This window comes from Channa argus, chromosome 9 (genome assembly GCF_033026475.1).
Source record: "Channa argus isolate prfri chromosome 9, Channa argus male v1.0, whole genome shotgun sequence".
NCBI lineage: Eukaryota > Metazoa > Chordata > Actinopteri > Anabantiformes > Channidae > Channa > Channa argus.
This window is the reverse complement of record NC_090205.1, coordinates 7,028,403-7,042,542: the sequence shown is the minus strand read 5'-3', so window position 1 is coordinate 7,042,542 and position 14,140 is coordinate 7,028,403. Positions and strand designations below refer to the sequence as shown.

General features: G+C 39.0%; 1 protein-coding gene across 4 annotated transcripts in view; it reads right to left on the bottom strand.

Moving 5' to 3' along the window:
* man1a2 (mannosidase, alpha, class 1A, member 2) overlaps nucleotides 1-14,140 on the bottom strand; it is a 118,149-nt gene that overhangs the window by 15,626 nt on the left and 88,383 nt on the right. For all 4 annotated transcript variants that reach the window (XM_067515696.1, XM_067515694.1, XM_067515693.1 and 1 more), the window contains exons 7-9: nucleotides 13,174-13,268; nucleotides 10,657-10,780; nucleotides 10,409-10,502 (exon numbers count right to left, since the gene is read on the bottom strand). In XM_067515696.1, the coding sequence (XP_067371797.1) occupies nucleotides 10,409-10,502; nucleotides 10,657-10,780; nucleotides 13,174-13,268 (313 nt within the window). The remainder of the gene's footprint in view (nucleotides 1-10,408; nucleotides 10,503-10,656; nucleotides 10,781-13,173; nucleotides 13,269-14,140) is intronic.

Sequence of the window (14,140 nt, the reverse complement as noted above, 5' to 3'; positions counted from 1 at the left end):
TTTCACTCATCTATAAAATACAATTTGCAGTAATAGCGAAGAAAAGACCCCCGTGCTTCTAAGATTTGAGATACTTCACTAAGATGAAACTTCAACAATATTGGGCAGGTATTCAAAGTTCCTTGAACTAAATAAATAAGTAAATCATCTTAATTCCTCTGGGAACTCTCTTTAATTTCAAGAGGAAATTGTGCTTTGCCTTTGATTTTCTTTTACACAAGGCAAAAGTCTGGTCTTGGAAGTATTCATGGATGAAAACAGCATTATTTAGCTCCTGAGAAAATGTGAAAAACAGAATTCCTCATCCTCTATATAACTATCTCTTCAGCTCTGTGTAATCATATTCAATCTCTAAGCAGATGCTTTGTATCTCATCTAGGCAGATCTTTTTCTGGATGTGATTAACAGGCCCATAGGTAAATGAAGAGAGGGGGGATACACAAAGACACGGAGCGAGAACTATGAAGAAGAAATGAATAATTCATCTTTTGTCATAAACACTAAGCAAAGCTCCCCAACACCCTTGGAGAAAATACGGGGCAGAGTGTGGTGGCGAATGCTTTCATAGACTTCGCATATTTATAACAACAATAACAGCTTGAGACTGAGCCTTAATCTTTATGAAACTACTTTACAATAAACATATTGACGGCTTGTCACTGATTGGTACAGAGTTTCTCGCATTTTTCAGTAAAATTGTTAAAAAACAAAAAGTTTGGAAAATGTTATTTTAAGGGTATGTAAATAAGAATCTGGTGGAGCCAACCAATCACACTCGTGTGTGTATAGCCGTCTGTGTGGATTCCATTTTTAATATTTTAGGACTCACTGCACTGGCACTGCTGCAATCGATGTTGCACCTTCCCCATGTTTTACAATATGCATAACAAAATGAACAGGTGTTGAATGGAGCACCAGCAGCACGGAAGCACTCACAGTGAAACCGACCTTCCTGGCTGTTAGGGAATTGCTTTTGGCAGCTAATGATGCATGTGTACGAAAATGAAACGTTTTCATCAATGTAGCATGGACAATGTTATTTCAATAACTTCTGTGCTTCAAATACAGCGCTCACACAATTCCGTCCAGGTTTGGCAATAACTACGAGACGTGGATAATTGCTAGTATATAAAATGTATATTCATTCATACTCTTCCTGCTCTGCTAGCCGCTGGCAGCTCCTCAGCAGTCTTCTGATGGCTCCTTTCCATGCCACATTATCATACTTGGTTAGTGAAGTACTGAAAGTCCCAAGCAGGTGTTTTTGGCTCCGGTAGCTTCTCAGCAGCGTTTCAATTTGGTTTCCAGACAGGCAAAGGACATGTGTTTGTGAAGCTCCAGATGGGAGGGAAAGGCAGTGTAGCCACTAGCTCCATAATAGTGGGCTAGTATTCTTTACATAAATACACACATCAGAGTATTTGTCACACTGTTGTAAATTTACTTTAAATCTACTTTATGTTGCAGCCTCCATAATAAAATATGAGGCCGACAAAAACCAAACTGAACACACATTGCTGCACCTATCTGCACTATAAGTGCATTGTTTTTACAGTGTCTTCATTCACTTGCAGGGACAGTGTCATCAGCTTGATTAACCCAAAGTCACCAATGTAGCATTTCAAAGCAGCTCTGTCCAAAACCTGAAAGCAATTAACTGCACTTAACTTCAATCAAAGCATTTAACAATTATACAAGGTTTATCTCAATACCAATAAAATTGTATATTTTTGGTAAACTGCAGTAATGACTGATGTCTGTATGAAACAATGCCAAAGTTCAAAAAGGTGGGTTGAACATAAGTAAAAGAAGCCACACAAGACTATATCTTGTGTCTCTGTATGTTTTGCTGAGGTTCTTCAATGCCCCCCCCCAGAGACATTCTCCTGACCATCCCCAAATGCAGTCCTACATAGGGATGTTGTCGGTTTATAGCCAAACACCCAGCTGCTATCATATTATATCCATGACTCACCATTTTGCTCAGCCCACCAGCAGGCCCCCTCAAGCCGGCCAATCAGAACAGAGTACGTTTGGCAGGAACTAACACATGCGCTTCTTGCAGAGCAGAGTAGTTCATACAGTCACAAGAAAAATTTACTACGTTTACTAAGCTGATAACACACAAACAAATGTGACCTTTTATGTCTTTATTGAACACATCCATTCAACAGTCCAACCAATGAACCTGGGTGATGCAGCAAAACAGTGAAGTGAATCTACGGCGAAATAGCTTCAATGACAAAATGCATATTTTGGAGTTGCCAGGCAGAGCCCAGACCTCTACGCTTGCTTTAGATTATTGCTGCCAAAGGTGGTTCAACCAGTTACTAAAACATATTTAAAATGTTTTTGTAATTTTTAAATCATTCAAAAGTATTTTTGTACTGCCCCAGAATGAAAATATAAACCCCAATAAAGACCCTCTTTATGCAACAGACTAGACTGATGTACAAAAAAATGCAAGGAATTAACACGAACATATACTGTCTGCAAGTCTGAGTTACCATTGTAGTGAGCAGCTAGAAAAGACGTTTCTAAAGGTCAGACAGTGATCTTTGAATAGAAGTTGATAATACAGTTTAGTTTTCACATTCATAGGTCCATGGGAACTGACTTAAACACAGCAAAGGAAAGGTTTATGCCTCTGTATGTTCTTCTAGATAAATTGATACTGGCGAGGTGTTTGCACAAAGAGACATGTCTAATGTCTACATTATGGATTGTCAGTGGGAGGAGCTGACCATCAGAATGAACAACAATAATTTCCTGCATCTATTTGAATTAACAATAAGGGAAGTTAAGTCCAACCTTTGGATTAGTTTTGTAATGTTACATTCTGAGGTGATTACTGTAAGTCAGCAGTGTAATAAAAGGTTGGGAAGAAAGGCAACTAATCATTATGATATTTGTTTAACCCCTATGGATAAATCCAGATATGGACTAAAGGATTGATGGATGGATACTCTGTGCTGAATATAAATATTCCTGGCAAATTACCTCAGGCTTGAGCATTACTAACAGTTACGTTCATAAATATTGAAACAATAATACGATATTTGGCACTGGGTCTTTGACACCACCACATGGAATTTAAAACGAAACATCTCAGCAAAGTCAACGAGATGCTTTGCCAGGTTCTCGCCAGCTGCCTTCAGGTGCTGCTAATTTGACTTCAGTTAAAAGTTGTTCTACTGGGTTGAGATCAGGTGACTGATTTGGCCAGTGAAGAATCGCCCATTTCTTTGCCTTGAGAAACTCTTGGTTTGGCAGTATTTTCTTCTTTGGCTGCAAGTTTGGGTCATTATCAATATGCAATATGAAGCAGTGTCCTATCAGTTTTGCAGCATTTTGCCTGTAAGTGAGCAGAGAGTACAGCATAGACCTGCACTACACACTTCATAATTCATACTGCTACTGTTATCAGAAGTCAGGTCATCAATAAACACTGGCAGCCGTACTGTACATGCTCATGCAATAACATTGCCTCAACCATGTTTGATAGATGATGTGATGATGCTTTAGATCCTAAGCTGCTCCTCTTCATTTACGCTGGCTTTTTTTCCAGCCTGATGAAGGCCTTCACTTTCATTAACATTAATTAATTTGGACTTCATATTGTGAGGCAAATCAGTAACAGTCAGAGGTCGAAGCCAAAAAACACATCCTTGTTCAAATATTTATGAACCTGTTATATTCTGTACGTATTTTAATATTTTGCAGAAATCTAAATATCTGATATATACACAAAAGTTTGGAAACTTACGAGAACCTTTTTCTTTTTAATGCAGTGCTGAGAAAAGTGTTTTGGGGAGGACTGAGATCCTTTATCTGTATATGTGGATTTGAAGGTGACTGCCTTCTTTTCAGGCACAGAATAATTCAATATCGGTGGAGTGATAGTGAGTCCTCCACTGTAGAGTCGGAAAAATTTCACAATGTCAAAGCCACAATTTACCGTCGATATCATAAAGACCTTGAAATGTGAGACTTAGAGCAGCTGTCGCCATCTAACAATGATGGATGGCTCTGTATTTTCTTTTGGTTTTCTCAATTTTAGTTTTATGAATATTTTTCTATAAACGTGTTGCTAGCTGTTAAACCGTCAACAGATTTATCTATGAAGTATTTATACAAATAAGGCTTTTGACAGCCACGATCTTATCTATGTTAGAATACAATAATTTTTTGCCGTCTTCATCTTGGATTGTGTTCCTCTTCAGTTCCAATCTTTTCTATGACTGAACCATTGTTTGATTTTTACAATAAAATATGTGAAAACACATCTGAAGTGACGGCATGATATCAAAGCCAAAGTACTTGTTTCAAATATGGATCCTCCAGCGTCACAGGTAGCACAGAATCAGGAAAACACGGTGCCAGATGAGAAAGAAAATAATGCCCACAGCTCCAAATGCCCCTTCACACAACGCTTTTGAACAGAGTGAAATAATAAGGATATGTTGATTAAAATACATATTGGAACAATAGAGTGCTTATTTAACTTGGCTTTTTTGTATTTTTCCTTTCCCTCTCAGTGTTTCACAATCACCTCCCACACTCTTTCAACTTGGCATCCGCCTACGCACGCACACGCACACACACACACGCACACACACTCCACTCCATCTTTTTTCTCCCATTCAAAGGAAGCAGGTCATGCAGAGATTGCCTGTCAATCAAAGGAGGGTCTGCTGAGGAGGCAGCTTCAAACACACACTAAACCACAGCCACAAAGATGCACGTACACAGAAATCCAAACATACTGAGTAAAACAAGGGTCAATGGGCACAGGGTGTGGAGTTAAAACCAAAATCAGATACTATCAAATGTGAGTGTTTCTTTAATAAATAGTGTTTTTTAAGGTGGGGCTGGTGTTTTTTTTTTAATAGTTTTGTCATTGGCTATAACAGGCTTAAACAAACAACAAATCTCAGCGCTGTTAATTTCTCATGAGCATGACTTCTGCTGCCACCTTTACAATGCAGCAACGTGACCCACTCGTGTTTTTACGTTTTCCGAACAACAGTGGAGCTTTATGGCAAAGACTTATCAGGTTCTGAATTTAGATGCATTGACATCAGTAAGTGGCCAGTACTACTGGGTTTGCTGTGAAGAGAAAGAACAAAAAACACCAGTTTATCTGTAAATATAAATTAGAAGCCAATATGATCAGAAGCAAAAACTATCATTATCTAAGCTTTTTATTTTTAAAAAGTGTCTTATAATTCTCCAAAGATGATCAACATCTGGAGAAGTGCTGTTGAAACATCCTGTGACACAGTCATTAAACAGCACTGGCAGCAGTGCAACGATATTTACATCTAAAGGCTTTTTACATTTTGTAAGCTACATCTGTCCTTCTAACTTGTGAGACATCTTCAACAATTTCATCTTAATTACTGAATTTGTGGCACCTTTATTTTTTATTTCATTATCACTAATACCTAAAGGGCTGTGAAGCACATGGTGCAGTGTAGCGGATAAGAAAGGAGCAGAGCAGAGCAGAGCAGAGGGGGAACTGGGATGAGCAGAGTGGCACTACACTAAGTTACATATTGTAGCTTTAATACATAAGGGAAAAAATGGCACTTGGAGAATCACAACCACAAAATAAAGGAAAAAAATGTAACTAGAAAAGAAATGCAAAAAGCCCGGATTGTTTTATGTCTATTTCTCACTTTATCAAGCTCAGTAAATTGTATAAGAATCATAATTTTTATCTTATAGAGCCAAAAACAGAAAACTGTAAAATCCTTATGATATTAGGCTAAAAACGTAGCACAGGCAAAAAAAAAAAAAAAATCAAACACTTAAACTTTTATAACAGTACGTGGGAGATGGAAGAATTAATTAAACTATAGCAACTTTTGCTTTACCAGGCTGTACATTAAGTCCACTAAGTAAAACACCATGTCATTAAAATCATTTCTGTTTGAGTAATAATTAAATATTCTATATGGTAAACACAGTGATGAAAAAAAAAAATAGGTGTTTGCCAGACTGTCGTGTATATGCATATGTGAGTGCAGGAGAGTGCCAGTGAGTAGGTTAAAAAGAGGGAGTGGGTGGTGTGGGTGGGTCCGTGTGCGTAGGCTGCACAGTCATAGTACAACAGGGGAGAGTGTGGTAATAAGGCTGTCAGTCACAGCAGGATCTCATTAAGACCGAGGAGCTCAGCCTCATTCCTCATTAGTCTGGCTTAACTACCGTCTACACACCTACACTCCACAAATACAGTAAGGGAGACACAAACACACACACACACACACATTTTTCACACACTCTCAACACATGCTTTAACCCTTTGAAACATTTAACACACTGCTTCACATGTGGGCACACATTCGCATATATTTCTAACAGTATCTTTATGACTACCCGCAGTTCGAATGTTTTATAAATCACACACGCAGCTTTCCACATGCACCCACACGCATAATGATCAGGGTGAAAGATGAGTTCGTCACCCTGCATGTCACAGTGGGCTGGATCCTACAAATGCACCGTAAATTCTGGCATTTTACAAATGAATTACACTCTTTAAGATGAAGCCTCCAAATGATGGTTGTTTGCTGTGGAAAAGCCTCCAGCTGCAGACAGATTTTTGATGGTGGTTTGTGTTGATTTGTACCCAGATACTAACACACATAAATCTAACATGAAACAGCCTCACTGCATTATAATGTTCCTGTAATGAATTTAAATGGACGTGGCGTGTCTCCGTCTGGCACTGCAGCAGCTACAGGTGTTCCAAAAAACGTCCTACAATAATGCTTTAGACACCGTGTATTGATGTGGAAAGAGACTTTGAATGTATCATCATTTTCTGCCTTCTGTAAATGATCAATCAAGGTGTCGTGTCAACATCAGAAACCTATTTTGTATCTTCAGTGACGTGTGGATGGCTGATTGAAAACGTGTTTAACAAATGATACAGCGAGGTCAGTCGTGGTTTGAAGCCCCGGCTCTTACCAAACCTCTAATCCGAGCTGTGGACCAAAATGTACACCGCTTTGGAAATGTTGATTGGTGTCCATAAGCACTATGCCCTCCCAGTTAGTTAACCCGCTTATAATGACTTCGATGTTTATTTTCATCATATAGTTTTGTTGTTTTTTAATAAAGCTGTTACTAAAGGCACCACATTTTCTTTTGCTGGCTGCACAGTGCCATCATTTTCTCCACTCTGCTGGAGGCTGCTCATGCTCAAAAGCAGCAGGCTTTTCACTCACCCACAATAACTTGCAAAGTGTCAGCCAAAAATAATTTACAGGTTGTAACAGTCATATTTTCGAGCAGGATTACCTCATAGCTCAATTGTGGATTGAGGGAAAAAATGTTCACTGACCACGAGGGACACCTCTCCGTCATCGGGTGTTATTTTGTAGTAATTCACTAGCAATAATTTTGCTCCCTCAGCTTTTAGATTGTGATTCTCTCCCCTAACGGCCTTCTTCTGTACGTATCACACAGCTTCTTGTGGAGTTTGGGTTGCACTGCTGCAACCTAGGGCTAATTTTGAAGTGCGTGTGAGATTTAATTAAAGGCAGCTAATAATGCGTGTACACACATGTATACAAATGTAAACACACAAGATCTGTATCTCAGTAAGAAATAAACGTGTGTTTGCACGGAAACACTGGTCCCACGCGTGCACACACTATACAGTTATCCCCCGCCCAGACATGCAGCTCGTCATCTAACTACCCGTCTGTTACTATACTCATCGATCCATCAGTCTGTCCCCCCCTCTCCATCTTACAGCCATTTAGTTTTCCTGCTTTTGGCCCACAGCCTGCGCACACACAAGTGCATCAGTCTGGCTGTCCAGTTACCTATCCATCCGTTAATGAGCTTCTCCATTTATCCATCCTGCCCAAGAGCGCTCGCCATTAGTTTTGTCAACAAGTGAAACAAATAATAGGGGAGATTTCATCTTGCTGGACAACAGGAGTTATTAAAAATTTCTCTTCTGTGTTGTTTTGTTTTAAGAGTGGTACCATCTGGTGCCTCAGTCTGTGGATGCGTATTGCTTGTTTCCCCATTTACTTGGGAGAATTGTGAAAATGAATAGACTTTTAACGGCAGTCTCTTACCGGAGCAACTCACTCCACTGAACAAATAACAACCGAAATGTATTCAATTTTAAACAGATTTCATCTTTTCATTTCCGTCACTAAACTAAAGAGAAAACTCTGAGCAGACAGTTATATCTGATCCACGGCCAAAAATTACAGCACTCAGAAAAAAAAAACCCTTTTAAGGAGTGTGCACGGACAAAAAGAATATTTTAATATCCACAATGTTTTAATATTCTGTTGGAATGCTAAGATAACAAACCTCGACCCTCTACATAACTGTCATCCAGCTTCTAAGTCTCTGTTAAAATGTCTTCCCAGGTTCAAAACTTTCCCTGCTGAAAAATAAACAAAAAGGAATATTTAATATTCCCTTGCGAAGGCTTGGAAAAAAACGAAACACGAGTACACACAATCAAAGTGCGTCTATGAAAGATAATGTCAAATATTCTGAATATATGTTTAGAAGAAGACTCAAAGAAGTGATACCACAATCTAAGTTAGGGCTAACTCAGCAAAGACAGACGTGGCACATCGGATAGATGTGAGCGATGCAAGCTGGACAACAGGTGCTTAAATATCAGGGTTAAGGTGTTTGGAATTATGCTGCATCCAAAAATTGCATACTGACGAGTACACTGTGATTTTAATGTTGATGCTGGTTGATTACACAGTAGAAGTAGTTTAAGTATAATCTAGTACTGAAGGACTGCTTTACATTGTTTCTCTCATTTGATACAACCCTCACATGTCCATCTGTACACTGAACCCGTTTTGTGGCTTTGTTGTTGCTCAACAAAAGACACCAGTCTCAGAGTCAGTCTCACTTCATCCCAGTACATTACAATAAGTAGACTTTTAGTTCCTGATTTGACAGAATGCATCTCAGCCTTCTGGGATTACTTTTTTTTTGAATAATTGTTTTAAATCAGAGGGAAGCCTTTGTTTGCTGCTTATGTGCTGCAGGGCATCTCGCTTTTTTTCTCCTCAACATGTCTTTTGCAGAAGTGCTGTGAAACTTCTGTTCTCATGTTCTGTGTGATTAGGCTCTTATGAAGACAATTATTAGGCCCAAAAAATCTATTGCAAACAGTATAAAAATAGTATGTAGTAGTAGTAAGAGATCTTCCATGAATGGGAAGACATGTAAAACACCTTTGTCCATCAAGAGATTTAGTTTTACACATAATTTTATTCATGCTGTCCTCTGAGTGAAAATATCTGTTAATTATTACTTTATTTAATCAGTTGCCAAAAAGATGTTAATTATATTCGCATTGACAGACTTCAATAATTTATCAGGTTTCTTTTGCTGCAACTCTGGAGGAAGTCTACTTCATTTACCAAATCCATAATAATTTGTAGATAATAATAACTCAATGCTACAAAACGAATTTTTGCACAGTTATATTTACGACGTGCTCTTTTCAATTGTGGCATGAACGGGAAATACGTAGCTATAAAGACATATTCAAATGTACACAGGGTATGAGCATGCAAGTATTATATTAAGGCACACTTGAAATGAGAGAGTATGGTTAAACACAAAGTCCGAAAACACTAAGTATCTGGTTTCCGCACATTTGTGAAGGCTTCTTACTCCGTTTCTCTTTGCAATTACAGCAGGCATTTCCTCAGTGTGACCTCAATTAAACTGCTTGTTTGTCCATCATCGTGTGTCAAAATGGGGGAGATTAGATTACTGTAGGTGTAGCTAACCAAGGAACGTGCTGTCTCACCAGCTCTAATTATATATTAGTTTAAAATTACTTTAACCAGAAATGACAGGTTTAGAGCAAGAGTAGTGTGTCACTGAACATCTAACTTCGCTCAGAGAGCTGTTAATTTCCCTGGGCAGACTGCCAAAATGTAATCAATATACTGGGAATACCATGTTCCTGCTCTTCCATCTTCCTCTGCTCGCTTTAATTTGTTCTCATTAAAGAGGATCCATCCTACAGTGCTTCTCCCCCTTTTCTTCACTCTGCGTTAATTCCTCCTGTTCCTCTTTATAGCGCTTGGAACTTGATCATCTAAAGTGTGCAAGAGCCCTTTTCCACTTCTCCCAAATGGCAGGTTAAGAAATCAGTGATCCAGGATTTCACGCATACTCTCATGATATTAATACTGAATTTGAACTTTATTATATATTTTACATTAATGTACCATTTAAGATACATTTTCATTTACCATAATCAAAGAGATTATAGCAGAAATGTACAACAATGAAAGCAGGAATCATTAGCAAAGTAAAGGAGTTATTTAATGCCACCATTTGTTCTGATGAAAACATTTTTAAAGTAAATCTAAAATAAAGGTAAACTTACGCTGGCCCCAGCGGCCCGTGCGCGGGTTCAAGTAGTTTGGGTAAAGCCCATTGGGTCTGTCCATTTTGGCTAGAAGCTTCCGAATGTGCATCACCTGAGATGAAGACCAGACCCAAACATGTGACAAGTGAACTTTGTCACCGATTTTCACCGCTTTAATACTGATTTTATACTGTACATATATGTTTAAAGATAAATTGCAGATATGTTGTAGTGGCATGACATTATTTTTAATGGTGCTACTGTACCTTCTGGTAGTAGATTGGGTTCCCTGTCAGATAGGTGAGGTGAACAAACTCCATGTGGAGAGTCCCAAACTCAGCCAGGATGCTGCTGCCTGCTGACGCCCAGCCCCAGTTACGACCAACACCACTGGAGAGGAAGAGATGGTGATTATTACGATGGTGGAGACTAGATACACAGTAACGAGAAGGGTGGTCGAGGGTGGAAGATTAATTTGATGGACAGTAAAAGAGAAATACAGAGTGTTGGAACAGGAAACTGATTTTATACACTCAAATGATTTTTACTAGCTCATAGAATAAAAACGAACATAATGTATCTGCCTGGGCTGACAGGGTTTTCAATTAAGACCAATGATTCAAAATGTAGATTTATTCTTTAAGACAAAGTGCACACACCAAGAGTTTATTCACAGTATCACTTGTCTCACACCCGCAGAGCCTCCTTACTGCTTTGTCAGGGTGCAGCAAGCTTTTCTATGAACGGGATTCAGCAGTGCACACTGCAACACTTTATTGGTTCATGTAGTCAGTCAGGTTTTGAAATTTCTGACGTTTATGACCTCGTTTACTCTCAGGAGGGAAATAAAAATAAATTCAATTAGTAAATAAACTTTTTGTCGCATCCGTTTTTTTTCTTTCTAGGTCACAGTGCATCTTTGTAAATAATAAGATTTGAATAAGCAGTGATTATGAAGGAACAGAGGCAAAAAGCAACAACCCTTTTCTCCAAATATAAGAAGTGTTCAAGTAGGATAGTTGCTGTGCTCTATCTTTTCAACAAAATCTAGTAAAATATGGACGACTTGAAGGGGAACTGTGCCACAGGTTCACAGATGAGGCTGCCTCTGTCGCAGTGGGCATAATCTAATCTTCAATGCTACATTAATAGGTTTCAACTTGTTGCTGTGTGCTTTCCTGTGATAGGATCCTCGTGTGATAAAAGGGTACAGATCTGTCACTTGTGTTTTCGGTTTAGATGAAATTCCAGGATGTGCGTACGTATGAACATTTGCAGGCGTGTGTGTGTGTGTGTGTATGATTTTTGTGTTGTTTTTCTTTTGTCCTGTGCGTGAGGATTTCTCCGTCTTGTGGGACATTAAGGCAAAACACAAAGCATCTGCTCTCAGAAGAATTCCAATTACCTCAAGAACCCTCTTGTGTTCCACACACAACAACCTGCAAATGCTTATACCAGAAAGCTGATCTTTTATTTTCCAGTAGAAGCCGATGAGACAAATAGAAAGGGAACTGAATTGTGATGGTAATGTCACGTTGGGGTGACGCTACAAAAGAAACAACTTTGAACAATACAGAATGTAAGAAAATAGACTACAGGTTTCTAAAGGTTGAATTCAACACTATTTCTAAAGATGTTTTACAGCATGTTTATGTGACAAATGCACACAAGTTCCAAAATAAGTTCTGCCTCAGTATTTTTAGTTATTCAAATCAATTAGAGTGCTTTTCGGAATAAAGCTGAGTGCAGCAGTATTGGGATTAACAAGGCCATTAAACTCTACGTAATGATGAGAATGAGCACAAAGCAATAATTAACTGACCCTCCCATACAACACCCACTGTGGATGAGTGGCAGCGTCAAGAAGTTTGCCAAGGCTGTGTAAGAGTGCGGCAGTATCCAAACTCCTAAAAATGTATTCAGGCAGATGTCACTCCCTGCATCATTTTACAGGGGAGAAAAGTCTGAATGTGAACACAGCACTACAGCTGGACAATTTATGTTGTCAACTGAAGTTGTGATGTTCTATAAAAAAAAAGAAAACCAATACAAGCCATGGCATGAATTGCCTTCAAATTGACTGTATATCATGATGATGTGGTGTCAATTCTGTAATTAAGGCATTAGAAGCCTCTTAATTCACATATTAGCAGACACAGAGTGAGTAGAGACACAAACAGTCTGTGATCATTAATATTTTCTATGAAAAATGTCATCGGCAGGTCGCTGGCACCTAGTCGCTGGCAATCAGTGTTTCACATGTGGCTGTCATGTCTACTGCTCCTCACTAAGTGGCTGTTGGTAGCTGATCTGACTGCAGCAATCGAAGTTTGTAAGAGGCAGGCACTTATCTTTAGCAACCACATGTAGCTTTGTCATTTAATATCTGGTAAAGTAACTGTGAAAAAAAAAGAAAGGGCATCTCTGGGTTACACCTGAGTATAGAAGCCAAGAGTTTATGTTCCTCTTATTTTAGGATCAAAGACATTTCAAAAATCACTAGAAAGGCTTCTCTTGTTTATAGTAAACTGTAAGTAGCTGCTATAATGTTGGATGGTACAAAATGCAGGACTTCAGTCTGACTCATGTTAAAATCATCACAAAGTCTTCTCTGGAACTTCTCACCCTCTTACTTCCAACCCTCCTGAGCCGAGCCGCCAAGCTACCATCAACCAGTGTCGATCATCATCATACCTTTTATACATGATACCAAATAAAGGCAGTGTAAAAGGGGTGTGGACTTTGATGCACTCTGCCAACTGACTCATGCACAAAGCACTAACCTCTTTAGGTTGACCATGGCCCAGGGTATTCCTGTGGGGGTGTTAAAGGCAGGAATCAACTTTTCTGCTAGTTGAACAGCCTTCAGCTTGAATACCTGGAGAGAGACAGAGGAAGAGGTTTTTACTTTAGGACTGGTTAACTTTAAAAATGTTCAACTGCACGGAAATGGCGGACGGGTACAAGTATAAAACAAGTGTCAGCAGCCAAAACAAATGCACGACGATGGCAAATAGGGCAGAGTGAGGCAGACGATTGCTAGCAAGCTAAGTGTCAGAGATAAACAGATTTATGGTAGAAACTGGCAGGCTGATATATGCAAAACCTCCCTTCGAGCTGTGCTGCAGTAATTTAAAATGTTCCAGATTACCACTGAGATGTCTACAACAAAAGCTTGGAGGTCAAACTACACAAACCGAGCAGAGTGGGGAGACCAAAGCACGCAGTCAGAATTGAATTTCTATTATCACGACCGCCGTCTAATTCATACAGACTAATCTGGAGGAATGGACACGTGTTCATCTCGAGATTACACAAATTCTTGCACTTGTCTCGACAGATGAAGGCCAGAAAAATTGGCTGCAGCCTTTGTTCTTCTCTCAGCACGTCAGTCAAAAAGATAAAAAGGAAAATAGGGTTGTTCTGTTTCTGAACTAACTGGATATGGGCATATGCTGAAAGCTGAATATTTTACTGGTTGGTGTAAAGCTGAGGAGGAATGAGTAAGTAGATTTTAGGTCGACTTTTCTTGAGCTTTCATTTTCCTCGTGACAATTTGACTATTTTAAGTTTTTATGCAAAATTATTTTTGTTAATCGCTCTATTTTACCACCATTTGTATACACGGCGAGCAGACAGACATGAATTCTTTCCTTTCTACAGTTTTTATTTGGTTTAAATTCCTGAATGTAGAAACACTTTCATTAAATGCCAGTCTGCAGCAGGCATTACTTGATTCATTAACACAAT